Consider the following 16563-nt stretch of genomic DNA (forward strand, 5'->3'; position numbering starts at 1 on the left):
CCGGGCCTGTCGCACAGGCATGTGCCCTGACCAGGAATTGAACCACCCAGGGCCGCCTTTCACTCATTATCAAACTCCAATCAGTGAATAGTGTTTGAGTGCTTGTGGAGTGTCAGGCACTGTGCAAGGCACTAGGGATGGGCGTGGGATAGGGAGGAAGGGCACACAAAAGCTCACAGGGGAAGCAGAGTTGTGTGAACACGCATGTTGGGGGAAGGGAAGCACTGCTGGTGGCCTAATGAGAAATTTGGGAGCCCTGCACCCGGGCTGCCTCTGGTTTGTCTGAAATCCCAATGCCCAGGATTTCCACCTTCTAGTCATCATGTCAGACTTATGTGCTGATGTCCTCTGGTGCGCAGCACCTGAAGCAGCGCCTCGGGGACCAGCAGGGCACAGTTCCTTTCCCAGAGTGGTCCCTGTGGGGCTGGCTTTGTGCCCAGTTGCCTGGTAGCTGGGTGCAGGGGTGCAGCCCGTGACCGCCTGTGCTGCCCTGGAGCCACCCTGCCCCTCCGAGTCACCCACTTGCAGCTTCCTGGACTACACACTCCCCTTGTGGTGGCTGCCAGCATTTTGTTTGCTCACAGCTGCTGCTTGCTCGGCTGCGCCTTGAGGGTTCCCTTATTAGTGGCTTGGAATAGAGGGCTAGAGGGTATAGTTGGAACCTAAGGCCCTGGTTTGAGTGGAGGAGCCCCTAGAGGCCTGCTGTGTGACATCTTAAGCAGTCATTCTCCTGCACGACCCCCTGTAAAGCTCTTGTGAGGTTCAAGCACACCCACGCCCTCTGTTTTGGAAGCCCGTCTCCCGGTTCCATCCCCTGCGATGCCGGAGGGCCTAGCAGGCCTTTCCATCTTGGGGAAAGACTGGAGCTTGGATGCTTGTCCAGCTCCAGGGCAACTGGAGGACATCACCCCTTGGGAAGTGCAGACAGCAACCCCTGGAGGGGCGGGGAGGCGATGTCCACACCTCAGCTCCTTCCCTCCCCTTTCCCGTAGTCTGAGGTCTGCTTTGCGGCAGAACCATCCATTTGGACCCCTGGAAGTTTTCTGGGAGAAAACAGGATGGCAGGGCACCCTCACTTTACAGGTAAGCACACTGTGGCTGGCGGCACTGATCCTCCAAGGGGCCTTGAGTGGGGCTGGAGCCCCGAGCCCTTGCCGCCGCCTCGAGTCTTCCTGATGCCCAGAAGTAGGTGGAGCCCTCAGGGCTGTGCAGCCCCCAGCTTGGAGAGGCTACCTGGGCAGCGGCCCCTCCCCAGCTGCTGGAGGTTGGGCACACTCACCACTGCAGGTTGGCTGGCCGGCCTCCAGTTGGGGTGGGAGGGTAGGAGGCAAAGGGCCTTGGGCCCTTGGTCCAGGGTGCCCCACATCCGCCCAGCGTTACTCAGATGCCCAGATGTGGCCAGTTCAGGCACTCTACCAGCATGTGGGGTCACAGAGACAAACATCAGACAAAGCTGATGGCAGACACAAGTGCCACCCAAGTGAGAGGGCTAAGGGGCTGTGGCCTTCCTCAGTGGGGCTGATGGCTCAGAAAGGCCTTCCCAGCAGGCTTAGAGTTTTCTGCCCCAAATGACCATTCTGTCCACTCCCAGTTACTCCTCTGCTGCCCGGTTTCCTTCAACCTCTGGCCAGCCTGGCGAAGCAGGGCCTCCCCTGGCCTGGCTCTCATCCTGCTCGATGGTCGTCTCAGACTCTCCCGTGCTGTCCCTGGCACTGGCTTTGACCTCGATGTCCCCATCTCCTCTGCCCCCTTTCTCTTCCTCCCTTCCCCCTGCCCCCGGCTCCCCACTGCCCTCCTCTGTTGCCCCCTCCAGTGAGGCCCCCTGTGTCTCAGGCTTCTCTGCCCTGCGGCGGTAGACGAGATAGCCAGTGGTGGGAAGCCGGTGGGCCAGGGCTCCAGGGGTCAGGTGGTGATAGCCCTGCTCCTTGTACAGGAAGAGGCCGAAAGTGTCCGGCTGGGCCACTCGGAACTTGGTGGCACAGAGCTGGTTCAGGGTGGCAATGGAGGCCCCTGGGGGCACGGCGATGGTCTTGGAGGTGCAGCCACTGCTGGGGTCCTGATAGGCTACTCGGAGGAGGTGCTGTGCAGGAGGAGGAGGGAAACAAGAACTCAGCCTTACCTGGCATGTATCTGGCTGCAAAGCTTGAGACCCCAGGTGAGGCTCTGCAGAGGCAGGGTGGGCGGTGTAAATCCAGTGGTGGAACCAACTGGAAAAAGCTTTTTGGACAAGGTGAGCTCCGAGGGGGCTCCGAGGTAGGGGGAGACGTGGTTGGTCGGTGTGCCACGCTGCAGGCTGGGAAGGTGGCCCCGGCAGGTTCCCACAACCCAGCATTCACGCTTAGATGTAACTAACTTGTGCCTGAGTGCTTGCACGGCAGGAACTCATTTAATCCTCACACTAGTCCCAGGAGGCAGGTGCTACTGTCCCATTTTATAGATGAGAACATTGAGGCACAAGTTAGGTACCTAACTAGCCCAAGCTCCCCAAATCAAAAGGTAGGAGAGCCAGGATGTGAACCCAGGCCGGGAAGGGTGGAGAGGAGGGTGAAGGGCAGGAATGGTGTCCGGTCTGGAAACACCAGGCCAAGCCCAGCTGGGAGGGGGAGGGGAGCCTGGGCTGAAGGCCTGAGTCTAGGGCAGGGCAGGGCCCCAGTTGGGGGCTGGAAGCCAGGATTTGGGGCTTGAGCCTGCCACCTGTGTCCCTCTCTCTCCCCATGCCACGTCTCGGTTTCCTCATCTGTGAAATGGGGACAGGATGGCCCTGTTTCTGTGCAGATTCATGGCTGAGCCTTTGGAGGGCGGAGCCCAGTGCTGGCACATGCGCTGTACTCCCTCTAGAAAGGCTGGTTTTGATGTCTACTCAGCACAGTGCTGTTCCTATGGTAGGGTGACGCACGCAGGGCAAGCCTACGTGGGTCTCACAGTGTGGGGTGGATGGAGTGGAGGCCCCATTACCTGGAAGCTGTGGGTGGCGGGCAGGCGGCGCTGCTCCCACAGGCTGAGGGAGCGCTGCAGCTCCTGCGAGGGGCTCAGCAGGAGGGGCCGGGCCTGGCCCAGGCCGCTCAGGAGGGCCAGGCTGGCAGAGAGGCTGGTCAGGTAGTAGCCGCCTGGGACACAGGGGAATAACGCAACTCAGCGTGGGATTCGGTGACATGTTCTCTCCGCCTCTTCCTGCTCACTCGGGCCATGCAAATGCTAAGGCGCTCCAACCCCACCCAGACAGGGGTGGTGATGTGAGGGGTCCCTCACCCTCTCCGGTGAGCAGGGTGGGCTCCAGCAGCTCTGACATGTACTCAGCCTCCAGCAGCAGCTCAGGAAGGTCACAGTGGGCCAGGACCAGGCTCAGCAGTGGAAGGAATTCATCGGCCCCCGCGCCCTCTCCTGTGTGTGGTGAAGAAGGAGGCATCAGGCTCCTCTGGGCCCCAGGGCCAGAGTCCGATCCTTGTCCCAGCTGGTGACTCTCCCTCCACTTGCCGGCCTTGAGCAATATGGTCTCTATGGCAACCCCGAGCAGAGGCTGGGGAGAGGATGCACTACAGTCTGGGCCTCAGTTAGACCACCGTGAGATGGGAGGGTTGCACCCATTTTTTCTGCTACTGGGCCTGTCCTGGAATCTGCCTGGGAGGCGCTTCTGAGAGCGAGTGGCCAGTGGGAGGTGGTGGGAGGAGACGCACCCCAGTGGGTCCTCAGGGCCGTGTAGAGCAGCTTGCAGGCCTGCAGGAGCCTCTTGACCTGGGCACTGGGTGAGTAGGTGCGGAGCAGCTGCAGCAGCTTCTGGCGCACCTGCTCCATCTCCACTGGGGAGGGCAGGCTCAGGTGGGACCCGAAGGCTCCAGGGCCCTGGGCCCGGGCCAGGCGGAGGCCGTCAGCCAGGCGGCCCAGGGAGCCATCGGCAGAAAGTCGGCGCTGCAGTCGGGCCACCAAGGTAGGCCGGAGGGGCTTGAGCACCGCGCGATGCAGTGACTTCTCCAGGACACGCTCTGCAGAGCAGAGGCAGACAGGGGGTCGGGGAACCAGGGTGGGGTGGGGGTTGGGGTCCCAAGGAGAAGGGGCATAGTCCAGGAGGGACGGGATGAAGAGGAGGAGGAATCTTGTGAGACAGGAGAGCGGGGGGAGAGAACTGGGGGAGGGTGAAGTTCACCTGAAGGGTGGTGAGAGGAGAGGCAGGCTGGTGCCATGGAGGGGGCGGGGTGTGGGTGAGAGTTAAGATTATGGAGAGATGGGGCTGGACCAGCGAAGGCCAGGGCTGGAGTCTCACCCAGTCTGTTGGGCGGCAGCAGCTTCTCTGGGCCCAGCTCAGCGCTCAGCATGGCCCGAGCCCTGCTCAGTGCCTCGCGGATGCCCTGCAGCTCCTGGGGCTCGGGGCCGGCCCGCACCTGGGTCAGTAGGTCCTGTACCAGCTGGCCCACAGCTGTGTGGCGGTCCTGCATCAATGCTGAGGCTGCCCGGCCCACCTGCCGCTCGGGTGCCAGCAGGGAGCAGAAGGCAGCGCTCATGGACCGAAGCAAAGGCCGCCTGCGGCTCAGGCGGGGTGAGGTTGCCGGGCTCCCTCGAGGCCCCTGCGTCCCCTCCTCCTCCTCGGAGCTGCTGGGGGAGCCACAGTCCACCTCCTGGAGGGAGGGCAGCGGAGGGAGGCTCGGGCCGGCACCCCCTGGCACCCGGTACCCCACTGAGCTCTCTCTTCGTAGCAGCTGGCGAGGGGGCAACCTTTCCGCCTGGTTGGGGGCTGCCCCCGGCAGCACCGGGACAGGGGGAGGCGGCACAGCGGGTGGAGACAGGGGGCTAGAGGCCTCTGTGGATACGCGTACTTTGAAACTCCTCTTGAATTTCTCCCGCTTGGTAGGCCCCAGGTCTCCTGGGAACAGGGGGTTGAAGAAGCACAGGGCGGCTCCAGTGCCCTGGTCCAGCTCTTGCGGGGACCGTGGCTTCAGCCGGGGCAGCAGTGGGCCTTCGGGTGGGCCTGGTGGAGCCTTGGTGTTGAGGGAGGAGCTCCAGAACTCTGAGAAGAGAAACCAATTGGGGCCTCATGAGGGCCAGGGAGTGTGCCCGACGGAGGGCCAGGCACAGACTCAGGTCCTGTGCCCAAGTACCTTCCCTTTCCCCCTCGGCCTCGGTCTGTCCACGCAGGAGGCGGCAGGCGGCAGGGGAGCCCTTACCGATGCCCAGATGGGAGATGGCTTCCAGCTCCTTGTGGGTGGCTGCCTGGCGGATGGCCCTGGGGAGCTGGAGCTGGAGGAGAAGGATGTCCCTGAGGCCAGAGAGGGGGGCAGAAAGTCAGGCATGTGGAATGCTTGAAGCTTCGGGGGACAGGGTGTCCCATGGACACCAGGCTCACCGGGTGTGGCAGTAGGCACAGATGAGCTGGACTAGGTCTGGGAAGACGAGCTCAGATCCCTCCAAGGAGATGCCTGAGAGATGGGAAGCAAGGCTGTTCTCTGGGGAGTCCCCTGCACCTAGCCTCTGCTTCCAGCCCCTTCCCTCCAGGCCAGTCCCTCTCACCCCCAGGGCTCTCCTGGATGTAGTGGCTGGAGACGAAGGAAGGGCCGCTGGCCTCTGGCAGCCGCACGCACAGGACTTGGCACTGGTGAGTGTTAGATTTCCGCACCAGGAACATCTGAGAATGGATGAGGAGGCTCCGGACCTCCATGTCCAGCCCTCCTCCCTCCCACCCCTGGAAGTAGGGGACGAGACTCACCCCCGGGGGCTCGGTCCTCAGCACGTGCAGCGCGGCCGCTGCGTTGGCCCGAAGCTGCAGCCACACCGGCCGCGTGAGTAGCAGGCGCTCCCGCAGGCTCACAGTGCGCCCGGGCCGCTGGGGCCCACCCGTCTGCCCTCCACGGGCATCGGGAACGTCATACAGCGGGTCCTGGGCTGGCCTGGAGGCAGGCACCAGACCTGAGCCAGCGCTGCGGGCCAGGACCCTGGCCTGATCCCTTCCCCACTTCTGCCCCTTGGATAGGTCCTGCTGTGCAGTCCCTCCCGGCCCCACAGGGCTGCCCCTCCAACTTCACTAACTTTTCTCTCTCCAGGTGCTCAGCCGAGGAGGAGTTCGAAGGGCCGGGGGCTCCGAGAAGGCCTGCTCCGGGATCCCCAGGGCTCTCCATGGCAGGGTGCTCCTTCGGGTACTCCTGGGACTCAGGAAGACAAGCCAGCCCCCGAGGCGAGAGCACTTTCCCGGCGGTGAGTAACACTTCCTGAGGGCGGTGCGCCCTGTCACACCCCGCCAGTTAACTCTTGTGTGTCCACCCAGCCTGGGCAGTGCCCACTTCCTCTCTGTTCTGGGCCCAGCCCTGGGGGGCAGGATCCTGTCCACGCAAGTACCACTCCGAGGGCCCCAGCTGCGGGGCTACCGCCTCCACGCAGGGCTTCCCGCAACAGCCGCCTCAAACCGCAGGAGGGAGGGAAGGGGTTAAGCATGGCTTGCCTCCTCCCCACAGGCCCAAGCCTCGCCTTTGGGGCACCTATAAGTCTGTGGTGGATTGCTCTTCTGTCCCAGGCTTGGGGTCAGCCTTGTGAGAGAGTGCCCCCTACTGATCACAGATGACTCTTCCCTGAGCCTGATGGGTTTTGGGATTTCAGGTTGCCATGGAGAAAGGATGCCCTGTCTCCATGGAAACTAACCCCTTTGCTTAACTGAGGTTCTGGGGGTGGTTCTAATGCTCGGCACTAAACAGGGGGAGTCTGGCTGTGGGGTGTCAGCACATTGCACTGCTGCTGGCTGCCTCCCACGCACACGGGCCCTGACAGCGCCTTGCCACTCTGCCAGTGATGGGGCAGGTGCAGGCGTGACCCAGTCTCCAGGCATGGGGCACCCCGCCCCCTTCCCCGTCGGAGGGCATGTGCTCTGCCTGTGCCACATGTTGCTTCAGACTTGTCCCCAGCACCAGGCAGTCCAGGGCCCAGCCCCTTGCCCTGGGTGGGCAGCAGGGGAGGGGCCATGGAGGGCCCCTCTCCCCAGTCTACACCCCAAGTCAGAGTGGGTGGGCTCCTGCTGGGTGGTGAGATACCAGGGACCCCAGAAGTGTCTGCCTGTCTCAGGCACTTGCCATGGGAGCCCTGCCTGCTTTGCAAGGTAAATCAGACACACAGGGGTCACGCCAGAGTCCCAGGAAATGTTTTAATTCCAGCCCCCATGATGTGGGAGGCAGGCCCCAAGGACAGCCTTGGCAGGACCTGGGGAGCCTGCCTTCTCACCACGGCAAGAGCCAGGGCAGCCCCACACATACTCTCTGGCTCAGAGTGCCCATGAAGTGGGCCCAACTTGCTGGCTCGGTGACTGGGAGCCAGGTCCAAGGTCAGCAGAGGATGTGATTTGGCTTAAGATGAGACACGTCTTCTTTGTCAGGGAGGTGACCAACGGGGCTGACCTTTGCGGGGAACAGCAGGGGCTGGTTGGGGCTGCAGGAGACAGTCCTGTCAGGCTAGCAGAGCTCTGGGCCCGGCTGTACAAGCCCCGAGCAGGGCAGAGGGGTCCAGACCGGTGGTGGCCGGAGGGGAGGCCCAGCAGCAGTGCTGAAGGGCCTTTCTGCACGGTCTGCCTTCTGCCACAGCACAATGCCAACCTCAGGTCTGGTGCCGGCTGCACACAGCAGGGTCACGGTCCTAGGGGCGTGCAGGAAGGGGACAATCACTGCAGGTGAGAGGAAGCCGAAGCAAGGACACAGCCACTTCACCAGGGGAACTGAGAGGGGTGGCCTCAGTCTGGCCTGTCGGTACCTGGCCCCACCAGGCGCCACAGTTGCTGGGGCTGGGTATTCCAGCCCTCTTCGACCCCGACCCATCCTGGTGGGGAACCCTGTCCCCTCGCCCCTTCAGCTTAGACCCTCCCCACCCCTACCCTGGCTCCTGCCCCCAGAGTCCCCCAGTGCGCTCAAACCCTCAGGCCCCTGATCTGGCAGGGCCATCGCTTCTCTCTGGGCTCCCCTCCGGAGGCTGGGCTGGGGGCAGGGGTGGTGGGGCGAGTGGTTCTTACCGTCTGGTTTCCTCTTCTGGGGGGACACAGCTGCCCTAGCCTGGGTGGGAGAGAAGAAAAGCCCCACTGACGGCCTGCCTCCGGCCTGGCAAGTCCCCTCCACATCAGCCTCTCTGGGGTGCACGCTGCTGGGCCTGTGTGGCCTTGGGGTGGGGGTGAAGGTGGGGGAGAGCACAGGACACTTTCTAGACAGAGCTCTCATGTGACCTCCTGCCAGAGGCCTGGCCAGCCCAGTGGCTTCACACCTTCCCTCTCTCTTACCCCATCAAAACCTGTCCAGGAACAAGAAAGGCCAGCACAGACTAGAAGTTCCCTCCTGCAGGGCAGCCTTGGACAAAAGGAGGCATGTGAGCGGGCAGCAATGCCAGGGAACCCGGGGGGCCAGGCCCCCAGGAAGCCCTGGGGCGGAGAGCCTGTGGAGACCAGGGCAGGGTCTGGGGTGGGGACCCTGAGACAGGGCGTGAGCAGGCAGCGTGGACCCACCTTTTTGATAGCCGCCCAGTCCTCCAGGATGTCGATCTCCTGCAGCATGTACACAATGTAGGGGCCTGCGACAGGGGTCAAGGAAGCAGAGAGCCCAGGGGAGGGGAAGGGCAGTGGCCGCCTGGACTGGGGGGGAGCTCGAACCCTCCGGAGAGGCGCGTTGAGGACAGGGGTTAGAGTTCAGGCTCCTCCTGCCCCCAGGCTCTCCGCAGGGCTTTCGGGCTGTGGAGGCCCCAGAAGGTGCAGTGGGCACCCAACCTCGCCCCGACCTCCCCTACCTTGGCTTCCGCTCACCCCCTCTCCAGTTTCAAGGTCAGTAGACCAAGGCCCATCCAACCCACTAAGGGACCTTGCTTCTTCTATTCCTTGTCCCCCTAACTGTCCCCTCCTCTGGCCCCTTTCCCCATGTACACACAGACCCCAGTCTCTTCCATTCTGAAAACTGTCCTTTGGTCACACATGCCCCAGTGGGGACCACCCACTCTGCCCTCCTGTGCGCTGCACCTGAGGTCCCCACATGCTCGCCTCCCATTCGCTGCTCTAGCCAGTAAGAGTCCTCCCTCCCAGCACCTGAGTCCTATCCAGGCGGCCAGTGCCCTGAGAATGGTTACTTCGGGCTAATGTAGGGGAGGGGAGCGGAGGGGGGTGGGATTCCGTGCAGCTCTGTGCCAGAGGGAAAAAGGCACAGCAGGCCCTGGACGGTGGGGCAGAGGCAGCTGCTCCCCACATGGGATGCGGGCATCCCCGTTTAGGCCACAGGGGTGCAGAGGAGAGAAGCCATAGCCGCTGGGGGAAGACGAGGAGACTGCGGCAGACGCTGACGGAAGCGGCACTCCTTGCAGAGGGCGAAAGCGAGCAACAGGGCTGGAAAGGGTGGGCACACGCCCCGGTCATTGAGGGGGAGCCAGAGGGCCTCAGAAGGAACTTCAGGAAATCACGGGGTGGGGGGCAGTGTCACTGGGCAGACATTTCTACTCTCCACGGTCTACAGAACCCAGGAGAGACGCACGACCCTGCAAAAAACTCCCGACAGCTGGACTTGCCTGGACATAGCCACATGAGGCCAACCAACCATGAATGTGTCCAGTCTGACTCTGTTCCATGTCTCTCCCCCCGCCCCCGAGTCTGGGGCAGCCATCGGCTCAGCTCAGGCCCCATCAGTGGAAGGATACCAGAAACGAGGGGTGCCTTCTTCCTCTTGCTGGGTGGCAGGGAGTCCCAAGTCTTCGAGCTGCCTCTGGCGTGTAGTTTGTCATCCCACCACTCTGTCCCCAGACCCAGAGTCAGGATCGAGGTGCTAGCCCTCCTGGGACAACCCCACCCTTGTTGCCGGCCCTTCCCCATCAACCACTTCCCAGGACAGCAGAGAGAACCCTGGGCTTGGGGGATAGAAACTGAGTTCAGGTCCCAACTGCTCAGATGTGCAGCCTGGGAAAGAGGTGCCTGCACTGTGTGGGCCTCAGTTTCTTCATCTGTTTAGTGGACCGATGACAATTCCCGCCTCCCCAGAGCCCCGTGTGGTTGCAGGCACTAAGGACACGGAGTGGATTGTGGCTACAGGATGTGTGGGAGTGTGAGAATGTCACCCCACACAATCTGGAAAGAGAGCAGGGGGACCCACTCTTCCAGAACCTCCCCAGTGTGCCAGGCCCTTCCCCTGCCTGGTTTCATTCAGCCCCCACAGCCACCGTCCCACTACCCCCGGGCAGGAGGGGAAGCTAAGGTCCAGGCAGGGGTGGGCACCGACAGTCAGGCCTGGGGAGGGTGCTTGGGCCGCCTGAGCTCACCTGAGCTGATGTCCAGGCTCTGGCGGTCCTCCTCCAGCCTCTGGATCCGCTCCTGCAGCTCCCCCTGCAGGGCGTCATAGAGCAGCAGCTTCTCACTCTGTAAGGGGCGGGTCGCTCAGCCAGGAGGGCCAGGTGGGCCACTTGGGTCCTCCTCCCCAGGCGCCCATCGGTCACCTCCAGGTGCTGCTTGGCTCCCTGCAGCTCACATTCATACTTGTTCCTGATCACATCCAGACAGAAGCCCTTGTAGATCCCTGCAGAGGGAGGGAGTGGGATGAGAGGGCCAGCTTGGCCAGGGACCCCAGTGTCCCCAAAGCAGGGCCGGAAGCATGGGCAGGGCAGGGATGAGTGTGGAAGGGACGCTGGGTTGGCAGGGAACGGGGAGAGGGATTGGCGGGCCACCCCAGTGCACAGGACAGCCCACAGACCTGCCACCTGAATGCGAATCTTGAGGCTCCGCTGCAGCCCCCCCAGGGGCTCTGTGTACTCTGGCGCTCTCTCAGCTCCTACTTCCTCCAGCCGCACCCGCAGCTGACTCAGCCGTTCCCTGAACAACCTGGTAAGTAGAATGTGCTCCTCCGTCAAGCACATACAGAGCACCAGGTCCATGGCAGGCCCTGCATTCAGCACTCACTCACTCAGCCTCAGCCACCTCTACCCAGCCCAAGGCCCATGGCCTCCTCACCCCACAGTGCCTGAAGACCCAGCCTCAGGTGCCCCAGGTGCCCCAGCTCACTTCTCCTTTAGCTCCGAGAACTGCTTCTCCAGGTCCAGCATCTCATTGACGCACTCACTGCGGCGCCGCTCATAGTCCTCGTCATCCATTTCTGGGACGAGAGGACAGTCAGGGCCAGCTGAGGAGGGAGAGGGCACTCGTGTGTGTGTGCGTGCGTGTGTGTGTGTGCGTGTGCGTCCCACCTGAGCTCTCCTCTTCCGACTCAGTCTGGCTGCCACTTTGTTCCTCCTCACTCTCTTCCTCCTCCCCATTCATCTCGGCGGCCGAATCGCCCTCTGCTTCCATCTCTTCCGGGTCTTTGCTTGGAGGCTGGACTGGCATCTGGGCTCTAGAAGAAGGCGCGGAGCCATCACTCGCCACCGCCCACAGCTGCAAGTGGGAGAGTGGCCACGTGGGGAGTCCAGTGAAGCCTGACTGCAGCTGGGGGCAGCTCGGGAGGTGACTGGACTCGCCACATTCTGAGCACACACTGGGTGGAGAAAATGCAAGTGGTCCTGTCTGCGCATCTCCCAGAAGCCATGGAAACTCTCACAGCCTAGGATACTGTTGGTGATCCCGATCCTGGGACTCCTGGCCAAGAGGATCAATCTCCCATAAAATGGGAAAAGCCCAGGGTGGGCTCCTCCCTGCCTATGGGACCTGGGCCCAAACTCCTGATGAGGGCTTTCAAGGCCCTGTGCTGACCAGGCTGCCCATCCAGCTCCTTCGCCCCATCATCTCATGGCCAATTCTCCAAAAACACCAGGCACTTCCTTCCTTCCCCTGCACCCCCCCTATTTTCCTTCTGCCTGTAATGCCCCGCCCCCCGCCCTTGCTGAAAACAGTCTACAACCTCCTGTCTTCTCACTGTGCTCTGGGTCCAGTCCCATGTCCTTCTGCTTCCTCTGGGACTTCACACCAGCAGGGCTCCCCTCCCTCTTCTGCATTCTCAATGCTCCCTCCTGATGGTTCCTCTCCACGGCACTCGAGACATTCTCAGGTATTTCCCACCGTTTAGGAAAGGCAGGAACGCAACACCTTGCCCTATGCACTCAGCTGCTCCCCATTCCCCACCTCACAGCTGTACCTTTCAAGGCCAGTGCACACCGGCCCCTCCTACTCCTTCACCTCCCGGTCACATCACTGCTCTCGGCTGAACCCCATCGGGTAGCATTAGCTGACGGCCTCCTTGTGCCTGATGTCAGCATTCTTCAGTGCTTATCATGGTCACCTTCTCGGCAACACTGAACACTGTGAAGCATTCCTTCTGTTATTCACTCAATATTTATGGGAACTCCCATACAGGCTAGGTGCCATCCAGCACTGCAGTAGGCACGGGGCACAGCTGTGACAGGCAGACAGTCTCTGACCTCAAGTTGTTTACAAGTTCCTGGGAGCAAAGGGCAAAGAAGCAGCCCATCAGTGTGGTGGGAGAAGAGTTAAGAGCGGAAGCCTGAGGCATCTAATTGGGTTCCTGCAACATGAGGGTCAGACAGATGGGCTCAGCCAGTCCAAGAAGGGGACATTCCAAGTAGAGCGGCGTGTGCAAAGACCCCAAAATGAGAGAAGGGGTGGGGGCACACAGGTCTAAGCCTCAGAGAGAAATCTGGGCTGCAGAGATCTGGTCAATGGCAGACAGGGATTGACCAGGCAGTAGGAGAGGGTGCAACCAGCAAGGCCAGGTGTGTGGAGTAAGATGCCCATGATGGAACTGCCAGGGTCACCAAAGGGGCAGAGGGTGAGGCTCCTGCAAAGGAGAAGGAAATTACCAAGAGGTGAAGGAAAACCTCAGTCATGGACAGAACTGCAGAAGGAAGGGGTGGTGACGGTGCCAAATGCTCCAAGAAGTCACCTGAGAGGAAGACGAAACAGGCCTCTCAACAGATAATCTCTCTGCCTGCTGAGGGTTCTATCTCACCGTGATACTCCGCCAGCTTCTCTGTTTTGTAGTCCTTTAGATGGGAACAGACCCCATCACCTCCAGGAAGCCTTATTTGCTGACATTTCCTCTCTTCTTGCCCATCTCATGTCTATCTCCCCAACCAGACGCTGCGCCTCCCCAGGGCAGGGCTGCACATGCGCCTTATTCACCTAGCACAGTACCAACTTGAAGACCGGAGGGTTCGCAAACACAAATTAAACAAAACAAAGGTTTGTGAGACAGGGTTTGGCTTTTACTTCTTGATGGCCCCAAGCCCCTGCAGTGGTAGCAGACCTGAAGTGTTCTGTTAATCTTCCTTGACAGCAATCCGAAGTGTGTAAAACAACGGGACTTGAGGAGAGTTTAGCCGCGTTCCTCCACGATTTCACAAACAGTCTGAACCTGACCTGAAACCTTCGGTTCTCCAAACCAGTCTCATCGTTCCTATTCTCAAGCCTCGGTTCCAACAGTCCCCAAATTTTGCAATTCCTCTGCACTGTTAAATATATTTACTTGGTAAGATGCAAAGTAATCGGGACCAGAAAGGGCGAGGCCTCCTATTCTACCGAATGAGCTCATTAAATGCCAACCTCCCCTCCCTACCCCAGGTGCAAAGAGAGAATAACCATTGCTGCCCTGAGGGCTGTAAGATTGCTGGAGTGAGGGAGGGAAAAGCGAATCGTAAGGCGCTCTGCACAGGCAAGTTATCTTTTCAGAAAGTGAGCATCTCCAAGGCAGAACTCCATGGTCCCCACCCTCAAAGGGGACAGACAACTCAGCCCTTCCGCGGCGCGCCCAGAGCCTCCCGCCCCGCTCCATCCCCGAAGGCGCCGGCACGGGCACGGCAATCACTGGTTCTTCTGAGGCCAGCTTGGGGCCCGCGGCCCTGCACGCGTCCGGCGGGTTAGGTGTCGTTTCGGCCCTGGACAGTGGGCGGGCTCTGACCGACTCGCTGGAGAGACCGAGCCGACCCCGTGGGTGGAGTTACGCACCGCAGGGAGTGGAGCTTTTGGTCTCACGTCCGAGACTCCCTGACAGGTGGCTGCAGACGCGGGTGCTGCCCGCCGCCGCCCGGCTCGGGGAAGCGCAGGGTCAGTCCTTCTTCACTCGGAGGTTGGTGGGGGCGGGGCGGGGGACTGCCCGCGCTTCCGTGTTCGTCATCAGGAGGCGCCCGTTGGGAAGCTCACAATTGGACAGCTGGGGCGAGGCATTCTGGGATACCGCGCGCTGGTTTCCATGGCAACTGACCGACGTTCACACTGGCTCTCAGCCTGCTGAAAAATACCTTTGTGGCTTCCTTAACAGTCGGTGCCCCTCGGTCCACGGTCACCTCCCCGCGACGCCCCAAGGCGTGAAATGGGGGAGAACCCGCGACCCCCCCCCCGCCTGCCCGGTTCAGGAAAGTAATGGAGCCAGCTGTAGGTGTGAACACTCATTTATTTATACATTGCCATTCGGAGACAAATCACCAGCCTAGCGTCTTCGAGGGTACAAAACCTGTACCCTTTTTCAGAACTCCGGAGGCCTGGGAGAACCAGGAAGTTTAGGATTTAGTCCAAAACCTAAGAACTAAATTCAAAGCCTGGATCTGATTCCCTTCCAAAAGCCTATTTTGTTACATACTCAGACTTCTCAGCTCTGCCCCATTCATACTTTTTGCTCTCCTTCGGCTTACCCACCCAAGATTGTTAATAATAATAACAATAATAACAACAGTAATACTGTAATAATATTAATAATACTTCACATTTGTACGAAGCTTACTGAATGTTTTCACACATAGCATCTCATCTGAGCCTCCCAACAGTTTTGTGAGGTAGGTAGTCTCACCTCCCTTTTTACAGACAGGGTAACTGAGGCTCAGAGAGGGAACAGGATTTGCTCAAGGCCACACAGCTAGTTAGTGGTAAAGCTAGGACTTGATCCCAGCATCCCATATTCAAGTCCAGTGTTCCAACACCACAGCTACCACTGTAAAATGGAGTGTCATTTCTTACCCCGGACAGATCTGAGGGGCAGCCTAAGGAGAGAGGAGGCTGAGACTTCTCAGACCAGGGCAGGGAAGGACTCAGCAATGACGGGGGGAGTCGGGGTACTTGGTCTTCAACTCCTGTTTGAACTGGCGGTAAAGAATCTTATTGTGCTGATTTTCGGCCTCCTTTTGGGGATGAAACTTCAAGCCTTCTTTGAAGCCCTTATGAACCAGGAAACCTTCGTTCAGCACCTCGAAATCAAATCCTGCCACGTGCAGCTCACAGGCCTGCAGGGGAGAGACAGGTCAGCAAAATTTGATGACACCCCTGGAGCGGATTCCGGCATCGCCACTCCTCTGGAGGCATCCTGGGTCTTCCACACCATCCAGCCACTACTGAACGATGATCCCTCCTGCTTCACTGCCCCCCTTCCCTCCAGGGCCCCTCATAGCTCCCTGACTCCATCACCCTTCCTATCCATTTCCCCTGCCCTCTCCCTCTGGGCACCTGGCTGATGCGATTGAAGCCGTACTGTCGAAAGCGTTCGTCGAAGGTGGGAACCTTGCCTCCAGCCACATAGAATGGCTCCCAGGGGTCCCGCCACGGCACCACGTAGGCAGGCCTCAGCAAGGTCTCTTCAGGCAGATTGACCCAGCGGGAGTAGTTGGTGGGCGCCTGGCAGGGCGTGCACAGCCCGTAATAGAACGGCCGCACCTCGCCCACCTGGTAGAGCTGCAGCAGCTCGTTCTTGTTTGTGGGCATGCGGCGGGCCCGGCGGATCTCAAAGGCAGGCACCACTAGCGCTGTCCCTGCCCACTGCTTGCTCTGATCCAGCATTTCCCGCAGGCCTCTCCACAGTCCCTCGCTGGGCACCATGTCCACATCGATCACCAGGGCATAGTTGGCCCCCTCACGAGCCAGATTCCTCAGCAGGTTATTGGGGTAGGAGACATTGGTGCCCAGCGCATAATTGATCCCGGGCTGGGCCACCCTAGCTAACTTGTCAAAGACCTCCTGGCAGGACCGCAGCAGGGCAAACTCCCCGGGCTCCCGGGGGTCGGGTACGGCGGCCTCATAGCGCGAGGGGCACACAAGGTGCATGGCGACTCTGGCGCGCATATCGGGGCAGTGACTGCTCAGCGCATAGGTCAGCACCGTGGCCAGCTGCGCCTCCTCCTTGGTGGCCGCGAACACCGACACGGATAGCGGGCCCTCCCAGCGTTCCAACAGGCCCGACAAATGCAGCAGGTTGTCCACGCTGGCGTGCGTGGCCAGGATCACATCATTAGGGTCCATGGTGGTCTTCAGTAGGCCCCTATACACGCGGTAGTCGCCGCTGGAGTCCAGGACGCCTCCGGAGGCCAGAGCGGCGCGGAGCTGTGCCTTGACCTGGTCCACGGACCGCGGGGACGGGGGAAAGAACTCAAAATACTGTTCTTGCTCCTCCTGTCCGTGCAGCCCGGACAGCAGCGACAAGTAGAGTAGCTGCAGCATCGCCACCAGCATTAGCGCGGCCAGCAGCAGCTGGTAGAAGGCGCACCGAATAGCGTAGGACATCTGCATGGCTCTTGGGGCTCGGGGCGCGCAGCAGGGACCACCAGACCACAGCCTCTGCCTGCCAGCCGCCGCAAGCCCGGATTTACCGCAGCCTGACGAGTGCGGCCGAGGCGAGCCGAGGCGAGCCGAGCCCGGTGCACTGCCCCTCCCGCCCG

The 16563-nt window shown here is 60.9% G+C and overlaps 3 protein-coding genes across 9 annotated transcripts in view; all 3 read right to left on the minus strand.

The window, feature by feature from the left end:
* The window catches only part of RIN1 (Ras and Rab interactor 1), a 22561-nt gene continuing 5998 nt past the window's right edge, over positions 1–16563 (minus strand). The window contains exons 2-11 of one of the 2 annotated variants that reach the window (XM_037053279.1): positions 6016–6096; positions 5696–5876; positions 5500–5614; positions 5336–5408; positions 5157–5248; positions 4259–4999; positions 3675–3980; positions 3250–3381; positions 2956–3107; positions 1–2080 (exon numbers count right to left, since the gene is read on the minus strand). In XM_037053279.1, coding sequence (XP_036909174.1) covers positions 1592–2080; positions 2956–3107; positions 3250–3381; positions 3675–3980; positions 4259–4999; positions 5157–5248; positions 5336–5408; positions 5500–5614; positions 5696–5876; positions 6016–6096 — 2362 coding nt within the window. In that variant the 3' untranslated portion in view covers positions 1–1591. Of the gene's footprint in view, positions 2081–2955; positions 3108–3249; positions 3382–3674; positions 3981–4258; positions 5000–5156; positions 5249–5335; positions 5409–5499; positions 5615–5695; positions 5877–6015; positions 6823–16563 lie in introns of those variants that run through there. The other variant, XM_037053280.1, reaches the window with a different exon arrangement.
* On the minus strand, positions 7104–14024 carry BRMS1 (BRMS1 transcriptional repressor and anoikis regulator). 6 transcript variants are annotated; one of them, XM_037053288.1, is made up of 10 exons: positions 11449–11469; positions 11161–11306; positions 10979–11096; positions 10671–10798; positions 10417–10496; positions 10243–10339; positions 9628–9720; positions 8456–8494; positions 7973–8012; positions 7104–7602 (listed from the first exon to the last, which is right to left on the minus strand). In XM_037053288.1, the coding sequence occupies exons 2-9, from the start codon at positions 11297–11299 to the stop codon at positions 8008–8010; spliced, it is 699 nt and encodes a 232-aa protein (XP_036909183.1). In that variant the 5' UTR covers positions 11300–11306; positions 11449–11469; the 3' UTR covers positions 7104–7602; positions 7973–8007. The 6 variants fall into 6 exon arrangements, with proteins under 6 accessions (XP_036909183.1, XP_036909184.1, XP_036909181.1 ...); XM_037053289.1 differs by lacking the exon at positions 9628–9720; XM_037053286.1 differs by lacking the exon at positions 11449–11469 and having other exon boundaries at positions 8456–8520; positions 10979–11069.
* Positions 14296–16540, minus strand: B4GAT1 (beta-1,4-glucuronyltransferase 1). The gene is made up of 2 exons (XM_037053283.1): positions 15359–16540; positions 14296–15138 (listed from the first exon to the last, which is right to left on the minus strand). Exons 1-2 carry the CDS (start codon positions 16412–16414, stop codon positions 14947–14949), a joined length of 1248 nt encoding a protein of 415 aa, XP_036909178.1. The 5' UTR covers positions 16415–16540; the 3' UTR covers positions 14296–14946.

Source organism: Sturnira hondurensis, unplaced genomic scaffold (genome assembly GCF_014824575.4).
Source record: "Sturnira hondurensis isolate 20B ecotype Veracruz unplaced genomic scaffold, ASM1482457v3 Scaffold0007797, whole genome shotgun sequence".
Lineage (NCBI taxonomy): Eukaryota > Metazoa > Chordata > Mammalia > Chiroptera > Phyllostomidae > Sturnira > Sturnira hondurensis.

What these genes read in the sequence shown, in the direction of transcription:
- B4GAT1 (XM_037053283.1), bottom strand. Translation starts at nt 16,414, where the DNA reads ATGCAGATGTCCTACGCTATTCGGTGCGCCTTCTACCAGCTGCTGCTG. An exon ending in GCTTCAATCGCATCAGCCAG is followed by an intron (nt 15,139 to 15,358) that starts GTGCCCAGAGGG and finishes TCTCCCCTGCAG; the next exon opens with GCCTGTGAGCTGCACGTGGC.
- BRMS1 (XM_037053287.1), bottom strand. Translation starts at nt 11,299, where the DNA reads ATGCCAGTCCAGCCTCCAAGCAAAGACCCGGAAGAGATGGAAGCAGAG. An exon ending in GAGCCAAGCAGCACCTGGAG is followed by an intron (nt 10,340 to 10,416) that starts GTGACCGATGGG and finishes CGCCCCTTACAG; the next exon opens with AGTGAGAAGCTGCTGCTCTA. An exon ending in GAGCCTGGACATCAGCTCAG is followed by an intron (nt 9,721 to 10,242) that starts GTGAGCTCAGGC and finishes GTCTGGGGACAG; the next exon opens with AGTGGTGGGATGACAAACTA.